This window comes from Osmerus eperlanus, chromosome 9, assembly GCF_963692335.1.
Source record: "Osmerus eperlanus chromosome 9, fOsmEpe2.1, whole genome shotgun sequence".
NCBI lineage: Eukaryota > Metazoa > Chordata > Actinopteri > Osmeriformes > Osmeridae > Osmerus > Osmerus eperlanus.
The window spans coordinates 3,643,646-3,665,814 of record NC_085026.1 but is presented as its reverse complement, the minus strand read 5'-3'; the positions used below and the strand labels follow the sequence as shown (position 1 = coordinate 3,665,814).

At 42.8% G+C, this 22,169-nt stretch overlaps 1 protein-coding gene and 2 long non-coding RNA genes across 5 annotated transcripts; 2 read left to right on the top strand and 1 right to left on the bottom strand.

The window, feature by feature from the left end:
• Positions 1 to 6,534: 6,534 nt before the first annotated feature.
• On the top strand, positions 6,535 to 17,625 carry LOC134026448 (TLE family member 5-like). Its single transcript, XM_062469218.1, has 7 exons — positions 6,535 to 7,135; positions 7,874 to 7,971; positions 8,092 to 8,155; positions 8,247 to 8,291; positions 8,407 to 8,469; positions 8,651 to 8,725; positions 15,405 to 17,625. Exons 1-7 carry the CDS (start codon positions 7,109 to 7,111, stop codon positions 15,642 to 15,644), a joined length of 612 nt encoding a protein of 203 aa, XP_062325202.1. The 5' UTR covers positions 6,535 to 7,108; the 3' UTR covers positions 15,645 to 17,625.
• LOC134026859 (uncharacterized) lies at positions 12,055 to 13,662 on the bottom strand. The gene is made up of 4 exons (XR_009931390.1): positions 13,505 to 13,662; positions 12,807 to 12,857; positions 12,267 to 12,696; positions 12,055 to 12,173 (listed from the first exon to the last, which is right to left on the bottom strand). It is a non-coding gene; the product is annotated as an uncharacterized LOC134026859 (long non-coding RNA).
• A 2,273-nt stretch (positions 17,626 to 19,898) lies between the features above and the next one.
• LOC134027202 (uncharacterized) lies at positions 19,899 to 21,954 on the top strand. Of its 3 annotated transcripts, XR_009931432.1 has the most exons (5): positions 19,899 to 19,947; positions 20,027 to 20,062; positions 20,161 to 20,900; positions 20,997 to 21,108; positions 21,203 to 21,954. It is a non-coding gene; the product is annotated as an uncharacterized LOC134027202 (long non-coding RNA). The 3 variants fall into 3 exon arrangements; XR_009931430.1 differs by having other exon boundaries at positions 19,919 to 19,947; positions 20,027 to 20,900; XR_009931431.1 differs by having other exon boundaries at positions 19,941 to 20,062.
• The last annotated feature ends 215 nt before the right edge of the window (positions 21,955 to 22,169 follow it).

Genomic DNA, 22,169 nt, shown 5'->3' with positions numbered 1-22,169 from the left:
CTCTGTACAAATGAAATGTACGAGAGTCTGGTTAGGACCAGGCTACAGTAACATACCCCTTGGTTTCAAGTAAGCTCCCGAGCTCACTTGGTTTTAAAGATCCTGTTAAGCTAATTCCATGATTTGCTTCTCAGTACATTATACACGTGTGAAATGAGTTCCTGAAAGCATGTGCAAAGCGCAAAAACTTTGTCGCACTGAAATGTGGAGTTAGACTGTAGAACACTTTCTTTCGTTTTCAGATCAGGTTTTAATGGTGGAGCCAACAAAAATACCCATCTACGTCAGATCACTGAATGGTTCCTCCTGCTGTACTGTTATTGTAGCCTACATCAGCTAGCTAGCTAGCTTCAGGATGTCTCCCTCCACCCGCAACTGCATCTTCCCTGGATGCAAGAACTTCAGCTGCGCTGCAACCAGGGGCGGAGCTAGACTCTCAGTACAGTGGGGGCGGAGCTTCATCACAGGGCCCTCTGCTACCAAGTCATTTTAAAATTAAAACCGTAAAAAAAAAACGGTTAAATATCTGATGAATGCGCATGTTATAACGTGTGACTTGTTGAGCCAAGTAAGCCTATATGTCAAATAAAACACAAAGAAAAGCCACATTTTTTGACAAATTTGTATTTACGAACACAGAAAACAGTTTGCCAGTCAAGTAAAAATGTTTCAACACCACAGACAACAACAGCTGATTGACAGCGATGGTGCTGAACAGGCCAAGTGCGCTCAATCAGATGATGAGAAGTACGATGTGAGAGGAGCACACGATGCTACCACACTTCTCCTACTATTTCGTTCTTTTTAATGCGCCCGATTTACATTTTCTCTCCATTTTCGTAACTATTCTCTTAAGTGCTATATTTATTGCGCTGCCACTGTCTAACTGTACTCCCTGGATAAATATTGTCTAATTTCTGGAAAAAAACTAAAAGCTATTTGAGAAAGAAGCAGACAAAAGGGTTGCATTATGCATTTGAAGGTTAAACTGTCAAAATGTAAGTAAGTGATGCAAGATCAGTGGTGTTCGAGGGGCCCCTTATTGGCATGGGGCCCTGGGGCGGCCACACCCAAGCACCCACGCTATCTCCGCTACTGGCTGCAACGCTATTTAATTTCCCTATTGATGAGCAAAGGAAAAATATGTGGATTGATTTTGTGAAGAGCCACGCTGATGGAAAGCTTTGGATAAACTCCAACAGCCGCCTAGGCAGTGACCATTTCACAGCGGATAATTTTAACATGGACCAGACAGACGGGATTCAGGGACACACGGCTTCTATTGCAGCGCGGACCCGTACCAAGCATCGCCCTCCTGGCCGTTCCTCCTCCGGTCGCACCTGGACCATCCACCGCTGCCAGCAGTTCATCACTCAGTTCTGTGTGCTTGTTATAATTATACTAAATAACTTTTCCAGAGGTAGCTCTGCTATCAGTTAGTGCAAACCGCTAACTTGATATTAGGCTACTCGGTGTAGAATGATGGTATTTTGGTGAAATGGTAATGTGCTAGAAGTAGTTGGAGAGCTCAAATGGACACCAGAGACAGCTTTTACTCCTCTGTTACAGCTCAGGGGAACATTTCATTTATATGCATCTGTATGTTTCACTCATTGAACAAATAAATTCTAATTCTATACAGTTTTGTTCGGCTTGACGTAGCGTCCATTATCTGGGTAGTCGGTAGGCAGCGAGGGGCGGAGCTTCAGCTCCTTCAGGCGACACGCCCCCCAGTCTCAAGCAGAAGAGTGCTGATTTTCTCACGATTTCAAAGCCTAATTTAACATACTTGTCTGTGTTTTTTTTTTCATTCGAATTTGGATGGGTAGTTAATAACACATTCTTCTGTGGTGTGGTGAACTTAAAACTCGTTTTTAATTCCACTTTACAGGATCTTTAAGCGGTGTATAGAACTCCGGTAGTTGACGTCATGCACTCGCAGCATGCACCGGTCATCGACATTTTGGAAGGAAAGTGGAGAGCAAAGTGGAGCGCCAGAGTGTATATTCATATATACTTACATACATATACATAGTTTAATTTGCTGCCTATTTCAATAAACGTTGATTCAACATGGTGGATAGCTGCTGTGCGCCGGGATACCTGAACCATCGGGGAAAAGATAAAGGGAGAGCATTTTATAGCATTCCTAAGATCCAGAGAAAAGAACCCCATAATTCCTGACAACCACCCATGGCTTCAACTGAGGATCATTCAGTTTCTTGGAATGACTTATCTGTAATAAATATGTAATGGCATTTTGGTGATGAAAAGTGCACTGATATAATGTAGGCTACGTTAGCCAACGTTAATAGCTAACCGTTGACGAACGTTGCTAACGCTAGCTAGCTATACAAGTTATAAAACTGACTGCATTAACGTTAGCTACACATAGCAATTTGTAGCCGGTAGATTTCAAAGCTGAATATTCATCACTAATCCATCTGATTGCGTCCATTTCTATTCCTCCAGGCTTTTGTAGGCTTTCAAAGACTCCAGAGTAGGAAGAATGAAAGTTGATAGAGAGTTGTAAATATCTGGATACAGAAGGTCAGGGAAGCCTTCCGTTTCACTCGCAAAGGTCGTAAAAATAACTCCGGGAGCATGGATCACTAATGTTTAATCGATCAAGTTTTGCTTCATAGCTGCCTATGTGTTTTGAATTAAAGTGCGCAGTGAACTCGGACAGGTTGAAATCCGCACTGGCGCAGTTCATTTTTGCCACTACTTTCCTGCCAAAATGGCAACGTAAACAGTAAAGTCACGTGACGTCCGGAGCTTTATTACCGCCAACTGATGAAGTCAGGATTCCGCAGGTTGATAATAGGTGCGTTCGACATGGACTGCGGCTGCATGAAACGACCGGCGAGAGTAGCCGCTTGCAGTCGGGGAGGAAAGCATGAAGTCAGTTCATGTCGAACGCACCTATTAGACCAATTATTTGTTTGTAAACATTCGGGATGCGCGCGCAATGTGGTTGCAGAAAACCGGGAAATAGCCTAATGGCTAGAGAAGTACACGGATTATACAAATAGTTCCATTTAAAAAGACCAAAAAGGTCAAGGGGGACCGCCTTTAACCCTCGTGCTGCCTTCGGGTCACATGACCCAAAGGTTCATAACGAACCATCGTTGTGTTTACCCAATTTTACCCAATACAAAAACAAATAAAAATAATTTTCTTTTAACCTTCGCAATGTGGGGGGTCTGAGACAGCCCAACGGTTAAAAGAAAATGCTTCACTTTGTTTTTGTATGCGGTAAAGTTGTCGCAATACGACGGTGGGTCACAATGACTGATGGGTCAGAACGACCCGAAGATAACACAAGGAAGAGAGAAAGCGATTCCCCATTGATCTGTCACATCAGAATTTTGATTTGGGTCACGAAAGTCTTGAAATTTGAGTGAGAATGTCGACCGGTAGATAGCATAGTCTTAAGCTTAATTTATACTTCGGTCGCGGACACTTTTGAAATGGTCGCCGACGAAAAAAAAAAGTGTTGCTCAGGCTGCTGCATTTATACTTCGGAAAACAGTCGCCTATGCTCAAGGTTCGTGTGACGTAAACAGAATCATTTTACTGTTACATTCATAGCTATGGTTACATTGTTAACGCTTTGTAGCCTAGGTGATCAATCGGAGAAACTGACAATTTTAATTTTTCACTATGTGACGACATCCGCGCCAGTAGAAATTTCTCCTGGTAGGCGACACTTCTAAGCGACGGTTAAAAGTGTCGACCGAGACGTCATTTCTGTCGGCGACCTTTTCAAAAGTGTCTGCGACCTAAGTATAAATTGGGCTTAAGGCGGCAGCCATGTCTTCAGTCTTAGGTGGCAGCCATGTCTTCAGTCATGTCACAAAGTTCATAATTTTACAGTTTTACAGTCAATTCTACACCTAAACAGTCGAGCAGGGCAGCTTTCAAGAGATATGGGAATTCTGCTTTTAGCCAGCTGGTCCGATTATTTTTGTGATTTGTGTAAAACTGGCAATCTGAGTGAGACTGCGTCCCCGCTACACTGTTTTGACGACGTTAGCCTCAGTCAGACTCGGGTCGCTCACTGGCAGTGTGCACAAACGTCAGAGGACTGCTGGACAAGGACAAGCCTGCTGAAGATAGCCAGCAATCTCGGATTTCTTTAACCAAGCCTGTTTCATTCATCATTTGCCTGAGAAAGCGACCTCCGTTAGCCAGGCTAGTTTTGCCCAAGCCAGCCTAGTTTTGCCCGTTCACTCCATTCTACACTAAAAACGTCAGGGAGGACTGCCTTTAGTAGATACGAGCCTGCTGAGGATAGCCAGCATCTTGGATTTCTTTAACCAAGCCTGTTTCATTCGTCATTTGCCTGAGAAAGTGACCTCCGTAAGCCAGGCTAGTTTTGCCCAATCACTTGGTCAGGGTATTTAAAGGTATTGGGGTCAAGTGACTTTTGTGCATGGATTAATGAAGCAAGCCCTGAAAACCAGTGGCCAGAGATGATGACCTGATCGACACTCCAAGTGTAGGCCTATACCCGGGATAAGTTCATCTTTTGCATCCGACATGCGCAGTTGAGAATGCTTGACAGTCGTGTGACGTAGGGTAATAATTGCATAAATATATATAAATATCTTACGGCGGAGTCTAGAACGTCCACACATGGCGGCCATCTTGCTACAGTCAACTCGCTCACCCATAACATTAGGTGCGTTCGACATGGACTGACTTCATGGAGCGCTGCAGCCGGCTGCAGGCTGCTGACCTGAAACTGTGTGAATTCTGGTTAGACTTTTTGTCCGACTTGATACGGCGCCGAGGCTAGGTCATTGTGACGTCGCCATCAAAGTACCGTGAGGGTTTTAGTTCGCCTCTCACTAACGGAAAGACTATGTTTAATTATAAATAAAGTAAAGTAAGCAAACAGCGCTTGATCGTCCGTGACTGACGTCAACGCAGCAAACCACGAGAAGCTGGAATGTCCGACTTCACAGAGCCGTTTTCAACTCCTCCCCGACTGCAGCGGCTACTCTCGCCGGTCGTTTCATGCAGCCGCAGTCCATGTCGAACGCACCTAACGTGTTGATGCTACATGTACTTTTTTAAAGGAGACATGACATGCTGTTTTTGGATGCTTTTATATAGGCCTTAGTGGTCCCCTAATACTGTATCAGAAGTCTCTTTCCCGAATTTCAGCCTTGGTGCAGAATTACAGCCACTACTAGCAGTCCCACAAGGAGCTTTCCTCAGAACGCGCTGTTTTGGTGTCTGTAGCTTTAAATGCTAATGAGGAGCGGAGGGGCGGCACCATGCGCTAATGTTTACAATGGATGTATCGCAGTGGCTGTAGCCCCGTTGCTGTAAGATGCCTCGAATTTGCCCATTCTCATCTGATAACCCTGATTTGCAGAGGTACACACTCAGTCATTTCAATGAGGGGAAAGGCGGATATCGCGCGCGCCATAAAACCAACAGCAGAAGGTTATCCAAATAACAAAGAAGTGTTACAACACTCACGTTACAGCATGTGTATTCACACACATACTTGATGCTATCTACTTTTCCATTAGCGACAGTAACTCAGCTGTTAGCTGCAGAGCTAATGTTACAGCCACATTCTAAGGGTAGCAAGATAGGTAACCATATACAGTAAAGCTACAAAATGATATAGCCTAGCGTTAGTTAGCTAACTTACTTGTCCGAGGTTAGTAGCTGAACGAAGGAGAGTTAGTACTGATCCAGAATTTAATTTCAGCAAGGCCAGTTTTGTATCTTCTTCGGAGAAGAATCAGGGCTTGGTTTACACCGATCGAAAATTCTAGCCACTGGGGGACCAAAGGCAGGCTAGCGGAACTCATATTAATGTTAAATAACCTCCTAAAGTGAAGTTTTCATGTCATGTCACCTTTCAATGACCATAACTTTCTCAATTTTCAACCGATTTTTAAACGGTTTGGTTTGTTATCAACGTCAGAGATGTCGTTATGCCACTGCATACTTATGAATAATTATGTTATTTTTTTTTTAAATAGAATAGAAGTGCCCCTCAAAATCCACTTTTCTCAGGATATAATTTTTTGTTTAGTAATTTGAATCATGAATTCGATAAATACACACTGCTGGTTGTTGCATTTTTTAAAGTCGCCTTTTTGTTGAGCAACCCCCCCCCCCCCCCCCCCTGTTGAAATTAACGAATGACTCGAAAAAAGAATCGTTCCTTTTAATGAACGAGATTCAAAGAACCGAGTCCTTAAAAGGATCCGAACTTCCCATCACTATTTCCGAGATGCTAACTTCCGGGGGGTTGGCCTACAAAAAACGTCATTCCTGCAACGTTAGGTGCGTTCGACTTCATGCAGCGCCGGCGTCGCCTGCAGCCCGGCTGACTTGAAGCAACCAATGGCATTCTCAGCTTCAAGGCAGCCGGCTGCAGCCGCGCTACATGAAGTCGAACACACCTACTGTGTTGGTAATTCGCCCCGCCGTCAATGGCGACGCTGTAGTTCAAGTTCAAAACGTATGGACCCACAGTTCTGCACGCTTTCCACCAGGGGCATTCCATGCTGCAACAACACTTCCGCACTGTAATTTTATACATTTGACATCTAAAATGGACCTTTAGTGCGCCACCTCAATCCCACATCACATGGGGCGTTCGTTCCTCGACATCGTACATTGTATAGCTAACTGGATAGCCAGTGAATTGGGGTGGTATAAGCTTGTAAACATTGTTTATCGTAGAAAATATTCCGAGTCTCCGTTCCAATCTGAACAACGGAGTTGTTCCTCGCGATGATCCACTTAATTTAAGACAACTAGCTACTAGTTTATATATCCTTTGTTTAGAAAATTCCCTGCAGTTTTTGCTAATCTAACGTCTATCAAATGTCACGGAAAGGGATTGTCAAAGAAAACAAAACATTTGAGTTGGCTTTGTGACAAGCAAATCGAACTGAACAAAAACAACGGTGTAAGATTGAGAAACGATTGCAATACAGCTGGCTAGCAAGCTGCTGCGGTTCCACTTCAAGTATAATAGCCTGTCGACATAACTACCCAACCGAATAGGTGGAGGGTTTGAGTTTATTCACCTAACCGCATAAGGAAATATTCCGTAAGATCCACTGACATGATGTTTCCACAATCAAGACACTCGGTAAGTAGTTATCCCAAGCGTAATTTTGCTAACGACGTTAGCTCTAGCTAAAAAGCTAACGCTAAACTATCTTAGTAGCTAGCGTTAGCTGTGTTAGCATATGTGAAGTCAGAAGTAAACCTCTTAATAGAAAAAAAATAGGAACTGCTCCTTAGTTTTACGCTAGTTAAGCCATTGTCTAGTAAACAAGACAGACAATGATTAGAGCTACCAACATTCGCCCAACAAATCGTATTAACTCGATAATAAGCGTAGGTTCGTGTGTGCCATGTGCCCCAAGCATTCTGTTTATTTTCTTTCCCCCGATCAGGTAGAAAGTAATCCTGTAGTGAATTACTATAACATCCAAGGAGCTTGCCAAAACACACAAAATGCTAGCTCTTTGGTTGATTATCAAGCTAGCGTGTTGGTTAAGATAGTCTTTCAGTCGGTAAATCAGACCCCCATTTGTCTAACCTTAACATAAAACGCTGCTATCTAATCCAGGATTACTTCTCATCATCATCCCCCCAATCCTGTTCTAAATGAACTGTCGTAAATTTGAGTCCTATATAACATAATTTAGAGATAAGATAAGGTATAGGATAAGGTATGGTATAAAGACCCTCATATACGAGCATTTTAACCCTCAGTTTAGTAAGCTAGATAGTAAGATAAAGTAACTATTTTATTGAAACTATTTTAGTAGATATATACAGGGTGTTCTCTCCCTCTCTCTCACACACACTGGTTTTGTAGACATCTTCTCAGTCCAGTCAGCCCCTCAAGTTCACCACCTCAGACTCCTGTGACCGGATCAAGGATGAGTTCCAGTTCCTCCAAGCACAATACCACAGGTAAAGAGTCAGTTAACCACACATACGTAAGCACAAGTCTAGTAAATACAAACAGATACACATGTGCATACAGTTGGAAAGCTGACTTTAATATGTGTGCTTTGTGACCTGTCTTTTCAGTTTGAAAATGGAGTGTGATAAACTAGCTAGTGAGAAGTCAGAGATGCAGCGTCATTACATCATGGTCAGTGACATAATCTTAGTTTGATATCATACCAAAGCTCATAAACCAACTATTGCTTTAATTGTATGTCTCATACATGCTAATTTTGCAGTACTATGAGATGTCCTATGGACTGAACATTGAAATGCACAAACAGGTAAGAGACCTCCATCCGCACCTGACCATTACTTTGTTGTCTTTTTCTTTTGAAGTATTTACGGCATTGTTCAGTAAAATCCAGTTTTTCTGGATTTGTTGTTTCTTCCTCCCAGGCTGAGGTGGTAAAGAGATTGAATGGAATCTGTGCTCAAGTTCTCCCCTACCTATCACAAGAGGTATGGCATCCTCCTCTCCAAAGATTTGCTTGTCTAACTTCAGTTGAGCTGCGTTTCCGTTCAGATTCTCAATCAAATCAATAGTAGGATTGTCAAGTAAAGTTACTGTTCAGATAAGTGTAGATTATTGATCATTGTAATATAACTTCTGTTGTTGATTGTGTGTGTTTGTATATTTCAGCATCAGCAGCAGGTCATGGGTGCCATAGAGAGAGCCAAGCAGGTAACCCCACCTGAGATGAACTCCATCATACGGGTAAGTGTTTGCTTCATATGTGTGCGTGTTAATCTGTTTGTACTCTGTGTTTTTGTTACTATACAAAGGGACTTCTGTAATAGGGTTGGGCGATACAAGCACTTTTTCCTATGGACAACCGTCACTACTTCTATCGGTGATTGCCGATGTATTTAGGCAATTTGTGAGTGGTGTAAAAGCCCGTAGTTGATCCATGATCTGTACAGATCACATAATTCCCCAAATCTCAATGCAGAGTTGCAGTGAAAAGATACAGATTAGACAGACGCAAGCTGTGTTTTACTCTGAAGTGCCAAAGGCTAAAGGTTGGATAGGTACATTTTGTGAAACTAGCCATTTTGGCTTGACTTTGAAAGTATCCAACCCAAAATATCCCGCCCCCTCCCTTCAAAGCCACTCTCCCAAAACACATGAACTAACTAGTTAGTAGCTCACAGTATGGGCCATACTGCTGTTCCTCATCCACTAATGCCCATAGTAAACAGTGACAAACGTGTTCTGTGTGTGTGAATAGTTTTTTACTTGGAACCGGTAGTGATGCTATAATTATACAAACGTAGCAATAGTTATCCAACTAAAGGTAGCTATATGGCTTTGATAACTAGGAACGGATGACAACATAAAGGAGGGCTGGAAACACATAAACATAGATGCTAGGTGGTTGTTGCTCAATAACCCGTGGCAACATTTTACATGCAATTAGCATAGAATAGGATTCGCTCCTCTTGCTGGGTGTCGTATTCACCTGCCTCGTGTCGCCAGCTATCCTGTACTGCCTCGTGCAGGCGGTCACATGACTTCAATTGAATACTAGAGAGGGTAACATTTCTGGGGAAATTGTAGGGTGTGCTTGCTTGCATTGGTTGCAGATGGGTCCGTTTATTAACTGTAATTTTTCTAACTGATATTTCTGTATATTTTATATAAAAATGCATACTTATTATTTATGAAGATTGCATAGATTTAAAAGCATACATTTGTTGCTGCTCATTTACAATTCAAAATACAAAAAGTGAAGTGTAGAATGAAACGGTTGTCTTCTCATTTCCCCTGCAAGAGGGAATAGTGATAAGCTATAGGCTAGCAGCCTCAGTTGAAAAGTTGGATCAAACGAAGATATTGGGCAATCCGGTGTAAAAATGGTCCTAACATCCATGACTTAGCAAAACGTCACCATAAGTTTTTCCCTTCTAGTGATATTTTCAAGCATTTGGCTTACTCATATTGCAATAATTGATTAAGAACCCCCTTTGAAACAAGCTGAACCGTCTTTGAAACAAGCTATTGTAGCTAACAACGTTCTCACCGGCAGTATTTCAGATTAGGGTTGCCAACCGTCCCGAATTGTCCAGGACATCCCGAATTATGGATGATTTTGATTTGTCCCGTCAGGGACAGCTCCAGTCCCGTATTCCAATCACAGCCTCACCGGACAATAATAGGCTACTGTAAACGTGCCAAAACTCATGCAAACGTTGCTATGGGACACGGTTGTTGCTTGTTGGTGACAGTGTGTGTGAACTGGCCACTGGTGAGGTGAGCGTTATTGTGTGTCAAAAGGAGAAACTTGTAATAATTGCCTTGACTATTACTTTGAACAATACATCCAAGCGAGTAGCTATTAGTGGTTTGCCAAAATTACACTGAGTAGGTTTATCATGGTATGGCTAATGAAAGCTTGCGATTTCCGTTATTGTTTTTCAGCTGTTGGTGCGCGTGCGTGTGCACACCTGGAAGAAAGTGTCCCTCATTTGGGGTTGAGAAAGTTGGAAACCCTATTTCAGATGGAATCGCGATTCAAACAGTACCATCTGCAAATATGCCCCCAAAAACGTAAATAAGCTTGACATTTATTTAGGTGGAAATGGCTCATTCAAAAGAAGTTTGCTGGAAGCAATCATTGTCAGTAACCATGCCAAATGCGACCATTTGGTCAGCCTAGAGCCCTGCATGGAGAAGCTGACCCTGGTAAATTAGCCTAGCTGCTGTTGCTAGCCAAACTTCACTGAGAGGATTGTTTGAGAGGATTGTTGACATAAAGTTTAGGCTGTGGGATTGAAGACAGCTACGCACCACACAAGCTTGAGTTTAAATACATCATTTAACGTGACATTACCGTATTTTTTCGATCAGCAGCGTTTATTACACCTTTTTGGGGCAGCGTTTATTTGAGGGCGGCGTTTATTCGAGGGTGGCGTTTAATTAGTAAGAGAGATTTAGTGAATTGTAAGCCATAGACAAAAAAAGAATAGACAAGGAGGTCAAACACAAAGCTTAGTGTAAAATTGAAGCCGCGCATTTAAAGGCCATATGGCAGGTTTATTTTTCCAACGAATTTGCGCTATTTGCTTGTTGGTAATAAACATTTAAACTGTTATCCATTGTATTTGATGGTATCGATAAAAATTAACGATACCCATCCCTAACTAACGGTAAACTTATCTAGATCTAGAAAGAAGACATCATGCTAGCTATGGGCTAGCTACCCAGCTAACACAGTTACGTTGCCCTTACGTTGCCGCAACGTCACTCGATGACCAAACATACGTTGCCGCAACGTATTTGGCGACGTTGCGGGACCGTGCATCTGTGGGACGCCAGAACGTAACCGCAACGTAATCTTGTGACGTTGCCAGTCCGTAACCGCGACGTCGTGGCAACGTTATTTTCCGACGTTGCCAGTCTGTAACCGCGACCTCCTAGCAACGTCATTTTCCGACGTTGCCAGTCCGTAACCGCGACCTCCTAGCAACGTCATTTTCCGACGTTGCCAGTCTGTAACCGCGACCCCCTAGCAACGTCATTTTCCGACGTTGCCAGTCCGTAAGCGCGACCTCCCAGCAACGTCATTTTGTGACGTTGCCAGTCCGTAACTGCAACGTTAACTAAGTAACCTATATTTCTCAATTCTACTGCTTATATTGGGGCGGTTCATATGCAGACCTCATTTGCCCAAAATGCTACTTGTTCTTGTATAATAGGCTACATGGTAGCCAACTTTAGGAGGACTATGTTTGTGTGATGTGTAGCCTAACTCCAGCTAATCATAAACAAGGCAGCATTTCCATGTAACATTGTCATTTTATTTCAAACAAAGTGCCAAACAGTGAATTAAAATCTTCTGCCAGTCCCCACTACAGGTCCTGTCTGTTGGCCCTGACAATGAAGCACAAAATAAGTTAGTGTTCTATCAACATAATTGCACTTGTAAAAAGGCGCTATACAAGTCATAAAAAAATCACATCTAAAATAATATACATCATCAAAAAAAGATGTGATTCTAGATTTTTGTCACATAGCCATGTGAAAGGTTGGATATGGAAGCTGCAATCATGATTCATTCACCTGGCTTGTTTTGAATGGGCTGCCGGGGTGTGTTTGAGTGTCTCCTCTATGAGGAGCTCCACAGCTTTCTCTCCCAGTCCCGTCTTCCACTTCATCACAGCGTCTGGAATTAGAAGTCATGAACTTATTGTCAGCACCAATGTGAACGTTGAACGCTGCGTGTAAGCCATAGTTCATGGCATCTCCAAACACTTACCACTCTCTTTCGCAACTCCAGCACCTTAAGGCGCTCCTCAAGGTCTTGGAGTTCAGCCTGTGTTTGGGCCACCTGTAGGTCCATCACTGGCACCTCTTCAGTGTGTCTGCCCTGTAGTCGCCTGAATAGGAGAGCCTCTCGCTGGTTCTCCTCCAATGTCTCCATCTTCCGGAGCATAACCTGTAATGTGTCTGTCATTAAAGACAAGTAAAACAAGTTTACAAGAGTTAGCATGATTGGCATACACTGGTTCTTCTAGATTAGCTGTAACATTGATGTAAATAACAAATGTTACCTTGAATGGTTGTATACAAAGCATATATTTTTTTGAGTGTCTTATATTTGCACTTGCCTGGCTGCCAGCTGTTTTCCTGGGCCCCCAATTGGTTCACCTCCACCAGACCAGAGTTGACATCTAGGGGTATGGAATCTGGTGATGCAAAAGTTTTAAGTCATGCTTTTGCTTCAAAACATAGCCTTTAGGTTGCCATGGCTCATACAATTATTGTCACTGTTTTAAACGGTCATTCATTACTTTACCATCATTTCCCAGGGACACAGTGCTAGGCCGTGTGACGGTGGTAGGATAATCTGTACAGAAATGAAAATGGAATGTAGTTTATGTACATAGTTATAGCATATTGATATTAAAGGAGTAGCATTGCACATATGTGATTCTGAACATTCCAACCGACTGTTTTCCGATAGACAAAAACTATATGACAAACGCTATAGTATGGCTTCAAAATTTACAATTAGTAGGCTAACAAGTAACACTAGCAGGTAGTAGCATTGCTACGAGTATTATGCTAGGTTGCTAGGTAACGGAAGCTAATTAAAGATACCTAGCTGCCGTTTTGGAAAAATAACTGGTGGAAGCGTCGGAAATATTTAAAACTCACGCATCTAAAAGGTTAAAACGAATAAACTTATCCAAAAAAAGATGTCGTACAAATTGGAAAAATTAGTGAACGTTTATTTTCACTGATTCTTTTGTGGGTGATTTGTGAGACGCTAAACTTTGATAACATGTAGGCCTATGCATTTTCAGTATTTCAACATAACTTTCTGGAGGGTTTAACCTCTACTGTACTGTAGCTATCGAAATCCTAACGTAAACAATGTGAATCTGATAGCACATAAACAGGCTAAATGGCCTAAATTTCAAATATATACGTATTAGCATGCCCCATCAAATTTCTTAAAATATGTTTATATATTTCTGTCAAGAAACTCACCTTTTGAAGTAGCTAATTTCCAGTTGAAATCCAATGCGTACAAGACGGTGTTGAACCCCTGCAAAATCTCTTCTGAAACCCCAGTTTGAGCGATGCGTTGAAATGGGCATGCGCAAAGTTGTTGCTCAGGGGCAGACTGAGGGGCAGGTTTGCTAAGGAAGAATTGTAATATTCTGTGATGACTTGTCTTTGGAAATGAAACTCTTAAGAGTCGCTTACCTTTTGGTCACATTTAACAATTTTGTATCACAAAAATTATTGGAGCACAAATTTGCATTGTGTGTCATACAGCTTTGGTGTGCTATACAAAGAATGTTTGCTTAATCATGTTACACATCACACATTGATTGCTTTTGTACATGTTTATAGTAAAGAATGAAAGACTAAATTATATTCCAAATTCAGTCTTTTATTTATTAAAGCTATGTTTCTGCATATGAGAAAATTGATGACCAATGACATGCTGGGGCTGAGCTGCACATGAATTACATGCATTGTCTACATTTATATGTGCTGGGTGCAACATTTAATATTGTGTGTGATTGAAATTCATGTAGACTATGGCTACATTGCAAAAGTGTCAGAACTGAGAGCCGTCCAGTGTGATCTCTCCATCTCTGGATAAACCATTATATGCACTCGAGATCCGTTGTCCTGCGACCAAAGAGCGACTTAGCCGCAACTTAACCCATGGTACCAAAATCAATGTATCCAGCCGACCAAGGTACAACGTCACGGCAACGTTGTCCACGGGACCAAAAAATAACGTAACCAGCCGACCAAGGTACGACGTTGCGGCAACGTTGTCCACGGGTCTAAAAATAAGGTAATTAGCCGACCAATGTACAACGTCGCGGCAACGTTGTCCATGGGACCAAAAAATAACGTAACCAGCCGACCAAGGTACGACGTCGCGGCAACGTTGTCCAGGGGACCAAAAAATTACGTAACCAGCCGACCAAGGTACGACGTCGCGGCAACGTTGTCCATGGGACCAACTGGCAACATTCCCTTTATAACGTTGCTACGACGTTGCCAGAAGGTAACGTCGCGGGTTACCAACTGAGCACTTACTGGCAACGTTGCCGCAACGTCATGTGTTAGCTGGGTATGGGCTAACTTTCCAGTCCCACCTAGAAATCCCCCCCCCCAAGATCATCCCTAATTAAATATTTTCCCAGACGTTGTAAACACATTTCCGATTAGATGTCCCATGTTTTGATGGTGCTAGCAGAGACCATATTAGACATTCTCTGGTACTAGCTTAGTGTTTATTTGTTGGGTGTCACAAAACAGAATATAATACGAAAAAGTAGCTACTTTTTGCAACGATTCTTCTTTCCCCCACAATGCATTGCATGACGTCACGTTGGGGAGACGACTGACCAAAGCCCGCTTAGAGACCATTGAAATCGATTAGAAAATAAACACTTGTTACTTGTCCAAAGGAGGAAAGAAAACGTTGACTTTCACTCGGTGCTATTCACTGACAGTAAAACAGAATTGTATATGTGCACTGCTGTTCGTAGACTAGCTCCAGAGATTGTTGCTGCTTTGCTAAATGATAGCAACTCACCAGGACACTTCACCAGGACACTTCACCAGCACACTTCTCCACTCATTCTCCTCAGACCATCCATTTAATTGGCTTTGACCAGGTCTCAGTCCAAATATTGAGGGATCCTTAGGGGTGGGAAAATAATAAATAATAATAATATATATGAGAGAAAACAACAATGCTTGTGCTCGCCGAAGGCTTGAGCACACCCAATGAATGGGGAATGACATTTTGTTGGATGAATTTTGCCTCGTTTTCCTATCAGTGGATCCCGGTCTTAACTGTAGTTAGCTCCTGTGTGTGTTTGTGTGCGCTGACACACCAAATCATCTGTCTTTTCAGCAACAGCTCCAGGTTCACCAGCTGTCTCAGCTCCAGGGCTTGGCCCTGCCCATGACACCCTTGCCCCTGGGTCTGACGCCCCCTAGCCTACCTGCTGTCACCTCCAGCTCTGGCCTGCTCTCCCTCTCCTCCATCCTGGCCTCCCACTCCCATGCCCAGGCTCAGCTAGCCAAGGAGGACAAGGTTCGGGAGGGGGCCGAGAGGGACCAGAGAGAAGAGGACGGGGACAAGTCAGACTGACGGGAAGGGACCTTGCAGCATGGTGCAGCATGGCGTAGTGAATGGAGGCTGAGAAGAGGAGAGAGAGGGTAGGGAGACAGGTTTGACTAATGCCCCATTATCGCCACAGTGTGGAGGGAGAGAGGATCATAGGGAAGTTCTCATCAAGAAAGGGAGAGATTCACACAGTTATGGGTTGGTGATGCTGCTTAGAATTCTATTCCTTAAGAGGAATTATCCCAAAGGGTTTTGAGGTAGGAGGAGAGGAGTTTAGTAAGAGTTGACTGTCAGTCTCACCAGACTCTGCTTAAGGCAACATCATTCTGCTCTCCCCTTCTCCGATTTCCTCTTCTCTTCCCCATTCCTCTTCTGTGTGCATCTTTGATTTTTTTTTCTCCAAGGGTTTCCATTATTTGTTGATATATAAAATTAGTCTGATTGTATTTGATTCTGTTGCCTGGCCCATTCTCTATCCCTCTTCCCCCTTCCCTTCCTCTTTGTCTCCACACCTTCATCTTAGACAAGTGGGATAAAGGAGATGCGTCAATAGACCTCCCCCCTTCATCCTGTATCTGTCTGTTGATTGGTGGCTTAGTCCCCTCAACCCCTCACCCTATCTAATGAAAGTTCAGTGCAGAGGAAAGTACAGTGATGTCATGCAAATCTGCACAAGGAGCCAAAGGGACCTCTTCAAGACATGTTCTGTTCCAACCTTAAAGAAGAGGATTCTAAGTAAGAGACAGTCTAATTAAAAGTGTGTGTCTAAACAAGTGTTGGTGGGGGTGTAAATGTGCGTGTAAACAAATCAATGTTTTGTTATATTAAGCACCTTTCATCTCCCAGTTTATTTTTCTGCTTCCTTTATTGGTTTCTTCCATTCAACAAAGATTAACTTAATTGGGACTTTAAAAGTCAAATTTGGCCTAATCAGAAAGCTTAACTAGTTATAAAGAGAACATTAACTTACTAGGGTTACGTTAGCCCACTGCATTCTTAAAGTTAGGGTAGACCTCGAGTTACATGGCTCTTTTTGGGTCTCAGCCAATCAGCTTTCAGCTGTAGTGGGATAAGGACATTTCAGTCCATGAACATGTCAGGCAAACAATAGCACCTAGCTCTCTACATTTTCAATGAGGAGTTTGTAGAGGGTCATTGGGTAACTAGACTACTACTTCCCTTCCATTGCAAGTGTCTTTAGTAGAAGACCAGGATGTGTGGTGGTGTTTTTAGCCAGAAGATGGCAGTAAAGCAGCACTGTTGACTGATGCACTTGACTTACTGTTAATGTTAGCTAGCCAGATGAAATCGGGGCTCTCAAAAAAGCACAGCGTTCCTCAAATATCTTTTTAAAGGCAGAAACTATAGCGCCTTCTAGAATAAACCCTGGTGTCGTGGGGGGGGGGGGGGTTGTTGTATACCAGAAGCCTAACAGTCTATCCAAGCTTACTACCCTGATCTAGTTCCTGTTTGTGAAACCCCTCCTAGGCTAGCATAGGACAACCTTAGGTGAACAAAGCTTAACTCAGACCTGTGAACGGTAGATGTTTGTGTATGTTGTCAAGGGCCAATTTATGTACGTACATGAATATACCTATAATTTTGTAAGCATTTTTGTATGTTTCAGAGCTGCTTTCCAATGTGTGTTTGAGCATGTGTCATGGAGGACTATGGCGAGTAAGTGTGTGTTAGAATGCTGTAGTGACTCTACAACCCCTCCCCCCTCTACCCCTCCTTTCCTTGACAACGATGAGGCAACTGCTTTGAGCTTTGTAAATGTCTTGTCATTTTCATTGAAACTCTTCATTTAGTTGTATGTAAAAGTTACAAATATGTACTTGTTAATAATGTTACGTTATTAAAAAAAAGTGTACTATAGCTTCATTTAAAAAGCAGGGGGAAACAAATGTATTGTAAAACCAACAAACCATGTACTCTAATTGAATGAACCATTCTGCAGTAAGGAAATGTCTTTTGTGCCTTACAAATAAAAGACCTGATTGAAGCTCCTGAGTTATGTGCTTAACCCATGTAATTCCTCTGGCTCCCACTGAGGTGATCCACAACCCCTTGAGGCAGGTCTGAACATGAACCATCTCTGTGCTCTTCACTGTTGTCAAAAGCTGCATGAAGGGAAAGTACTTGGACAAAAATATTCAACTGCTGTCCTTATTTGCACACAGGGTCTAAACACAATTAACCCTTGTGCTGCCTTCGGGTCACATGACCCAAAGGTTCATAACAAACCATCGTTGTGTTTACCCAATACAAAAACAAAAATAATTTTCTTTTAACCTTTGCAATGTGGGGGGTCTGAGACAGCCCAACAGTTAAAAGAAAATGCTTCACTGTTTTTGTATGCGGTAAAGTTGTCGCAATACGACGGTGGGTCACAATGACCCGAAGATAACACATGGGTTAAGCAGTCTCACTGTTTCCCTTTCAAAGAAAATCAAGACACCACCTCTTATAAGGCATATTGAGTCATATTTAATCATAAAATAATTGAAAAACATACCCACGGATATAGAACAAGTATCAAAAGATATTTGTAAACCATTTAACAACGTGTAAAATCCCCCATCATACGCAGACTTCACACAAATGTTTTGTAATTCCCCATCCCCTGGGGCCTGTTGCACAAAAGTAGAATTAAGACATCCGGGATAAATGACTCAGCTGAGCTCAATGAAGCCAAAACATGTGCGTCCAGGCTTAATTGGTTGCACAAAGACCAAGCCAGGATGAGCAGACACGGATTCATTAAGCCAGGTGAAACCAATCCTGGATAGGTGCGCGCTCACGGCTCACTCAAATAGACCCCGCCACAGATCACAGATTAACTGATTTACCATGGCAACTAGAGCCGCATACTTTTCCCCGTCGGAAGCACAAATCCTCATGGAGGCATACGAGGAGGTAAAAGATATAATTAAGAAGAAAGGCAACACCGCCACAGTGATAAAGCAAAGAGAAAAAGCGTGGCAAAGTATTGCAGACCGCCTGAATGCGTAAGTAGTGCACAATTACACACTCACCGCTCCGCTGAAACATCACAATTACAATTCAAATATTTAATTCACATCTCCAAAAATGCAGTTGTACTGTAATTATGAAACGGTTAAATTTTTAATTGAAATGCACTGCAGATATGAGTGAAATTGTGTAAAGTAACTCCATCACACTATAAAGCTATGATAAATTTTTTGATATTTTTACTGAAAACAAGACAAAAATACCAAGTAATTTTTTGCAGTGTGACTCCATTAAATGTGTGTGTGTGTGTGTGTGTGTGTGTAGATTAAACATGAACGGGCCAAAACGGACATGGCAGCAGGTCAAAATCAAATACAAGAACATTCTGCAGAATGGTATGGTCCCTGACTAATATTTAACAAAGCACAAGCATATATTGTACCCAGAAGGTGCCTGCTCACACATTGTCTGTACTGTTTTAGCAGTGAAAAAGAATACCCACAGACAAGGCACGGGTGGTGGGTCACCAAAGGCTGACCTTACCCCAGCAGAGGACATGGCCTTGGAGCTAAATAAAGGCAGGCCCGTCTTAGAGGGGATCCCTGGGGGGAAAGAGACGAGCATAGGTTCCTCCCAAGATGCCACCCGCTTCATTCAAGGTATGTCCTTCCATCTCTACATGGGATACAACCACATTCATATTGAATCAATTTGGACTGTCTGACTTTGGTTTACCTATTGCCTTGCAGTGTCTGGCAGCACTGTGTTCCTGTTAGAGCCACCAGCACAAGCACCAGACGATGCTGATCCAGTGAGTACTCCATCAAAGGCATACTGTAGGCCTGGCATGTCTTGTCTACTAGCTTCAATATGAATCCGATTAAATGTGATAGGGTGAAGGCCCCAGTGCAGCAGCAACAGCACATGATGGAGACGATGATGAGGAGGAGACCATCTCTCTGGATTCCAGAAGGCATGAGGTATCATGTTAAGACTGTGAAAGTACTATTTACTCTACAATGGTGAGGAGTCCTCATCAAAATCAAAAAATCTAATTTCTTTTACAGGACCCAGATGCTATACAGTGGGAAAACCAGCCTGGCAACATAGTGCGTATTAATAAAAGGACACCACATCCTGCCAAATTCCAGCTGCGCTAATTGTATTGTGTTCACAGAGCTCACAAGCTATCAGAAAGTTGTATGGCAACCACCTCCGGCGCCAAATAGAACTGGCAGACATAGACATTCAGTACAAGAAGAAAAAGGTGGAAAATCTTGCACTGGAGTCCGAAATAAAAAAGAGGACAATTAGGAAACTGAACCTTGAAATAAAAAAACTTGAGAGGGAGGTGAGATATGCCTTCAATGTACACTGTATGCTAACTGTAACACAAATGTATTAATCATTATTTTTCTTTCCTCCCCCAGCTCCAAGAAGATGACACAGCTGAAAATAAAAATTAGGTATATTCTCGTAAAGTCAAGTGAGCCATGACATATGAGCTCTTATTGTGAGCACACAGGACGGTGGCATCTTTCTAAGGTTTTTTTTATTTTCCCAGCAATCAGTACAACCAAGTCATCGTTATAAGGCATCGCCCTCTTTTGCCCACCCCCCCAGCACCAGGTGTGGCCACTAGCCTATATGAAGGCCCAAAATTGTGTGTTCCTTTCTGCTCTGACAATGGCATGCCCATTCGTGCGAGATGTGGTGGATGAAGAAGCACTTGTGCTGAGGAGAGCCTTCAGGCGAGAAAGGGTCTTCAGGGACCGGTTGGACCCACTGGCCTTCCCTGATGACCATCTATATGAAAGATACAGGTTTTCTGCAGATGGCATCAGGTATCTATGCAGACTACTGGGTCCCAGGATTAAGCACCGCACTGCACGGAGCCATGCACTGAGTGTGGAGCAAATGGTTTGTGTGGCCTTGCGCTTTTTTGCTAGTGGAGCCTTCCTGTACTCAGTGGGGGATGCAGAACAGCTGAACAAGGCCACAATTTGCCGCACAATAAGGAGTGTGTGTCTGGCTATCAAAGCATTAGCAGATGTCTTCATCTCCTTCCCTGGCCACAGAAGACTCTGTGACATCAAAGAGGAGTTCTATAGGATTGCAAGTAAGAGGATCTACAAATTACAGGACAACTGTTAACACATAGTAGGATACTCATTACTTTGTGTGACAGGTTTCCCCAATGTCATTGGTGCAGTGGACTGCACACACATAAGGATAAAAGCCCCCTCAGGTGCCCATGAGGCCGATTTTGTGAATAGGAAATCCTTTCACAGCATTAATGTTCAGGTGAACATAACTTTTTGATATTGTCCATTGACGAACACTCTGCATTGCCAGTGATGTGCATTGATTGGTGTAATATTCCTCATCTTATGATTTCAGATGGTCTGCAATGCTGACTGTGTGATCAGCAATGTTGTGGCAAAATGGCCTGGCTCAGTCCATGACTCCAGAATCTTTCGGGCCTCTGAAATCTATCAGTGCCTATCACAAGGTAAGCCACACAACCCCTATTTATAACCATCATGGCTGTGTCAAGAATATCACTGTGTTTATGAGGTAGTAATGATGAGATTTTGTGTTGACAGGTGAATTCTCTGGTGTGTTGCTGGGAGACAGGGGGTATGGCTGCCAGCCTTTTCTCCTGACACCTTTCACAGACCCCCAGGAAGCACAGCAGGCCTACAACCATGCCCATGCCAGGACCAGGGCCAGAGTTGAAATGACCTTTGGCCTCCTGAAGGCACGCTTTCACTGCCTTCACAAATTAAGGGTCAGCCCTGTTAGGGCATGTGATATTACTGTGGCTTGTGCTGTCCTCCACAATGTGGCCTGCCTGAGGAAGGAGAGGGCCCCCAGAGTGCCACCAGACATGGACTGGGACAATCCGGCAATCTTCCCTGATGACGACAGTGGTCGGCTGCTGAGGGACCAATATGTGTTGAATTATTTTAGTTAGTATGTGTGCTTTCAATTTTGGTTAAATATGTCCTGCGGTGGCAGAGGAATTTGGGTTTTTTTGGGTTCGTTTTTTTACGAATTTGGCCTCTTATGATGTTTGTGCGGTATACTGTGTGTAATACAAGGCTGCAGGGAGGCTACTGCATCCATTCATTTGTCTGTTCAGTTGATGTGTATGGATTTGTCCTGCATTTATTTTAGTGTGCAGACATGCAGGGTGTGTTATATACAGACCTTTGAATGTGTATGTATCATTTTGTATAATATGCTTGGATTCTGTGCTTTCCATCTTGTAGAGTCACTGTGACTTCAGTTTCGAAAGGAGCTGATGGTTTACCTGCTTTGTTTTGTCCTTATTCAATAAAGGAACATAATGTTACACATTGTGTTTTTATATTCATATGGAATGTGTATTTGTTTATATGACAGAGTACTAGGGCCACACTGAAGAAAAAGGATAAAGTCATAAATTTATGAGGCTGGTTCTTTCTGCAGAAAAGCTACATATTGTTTTTACAGTTTTGATACTTATGACAATGTGATACTTAATATTCTGGCACATCAGCATGTCTTTGTTTATGAAACCATACTGAA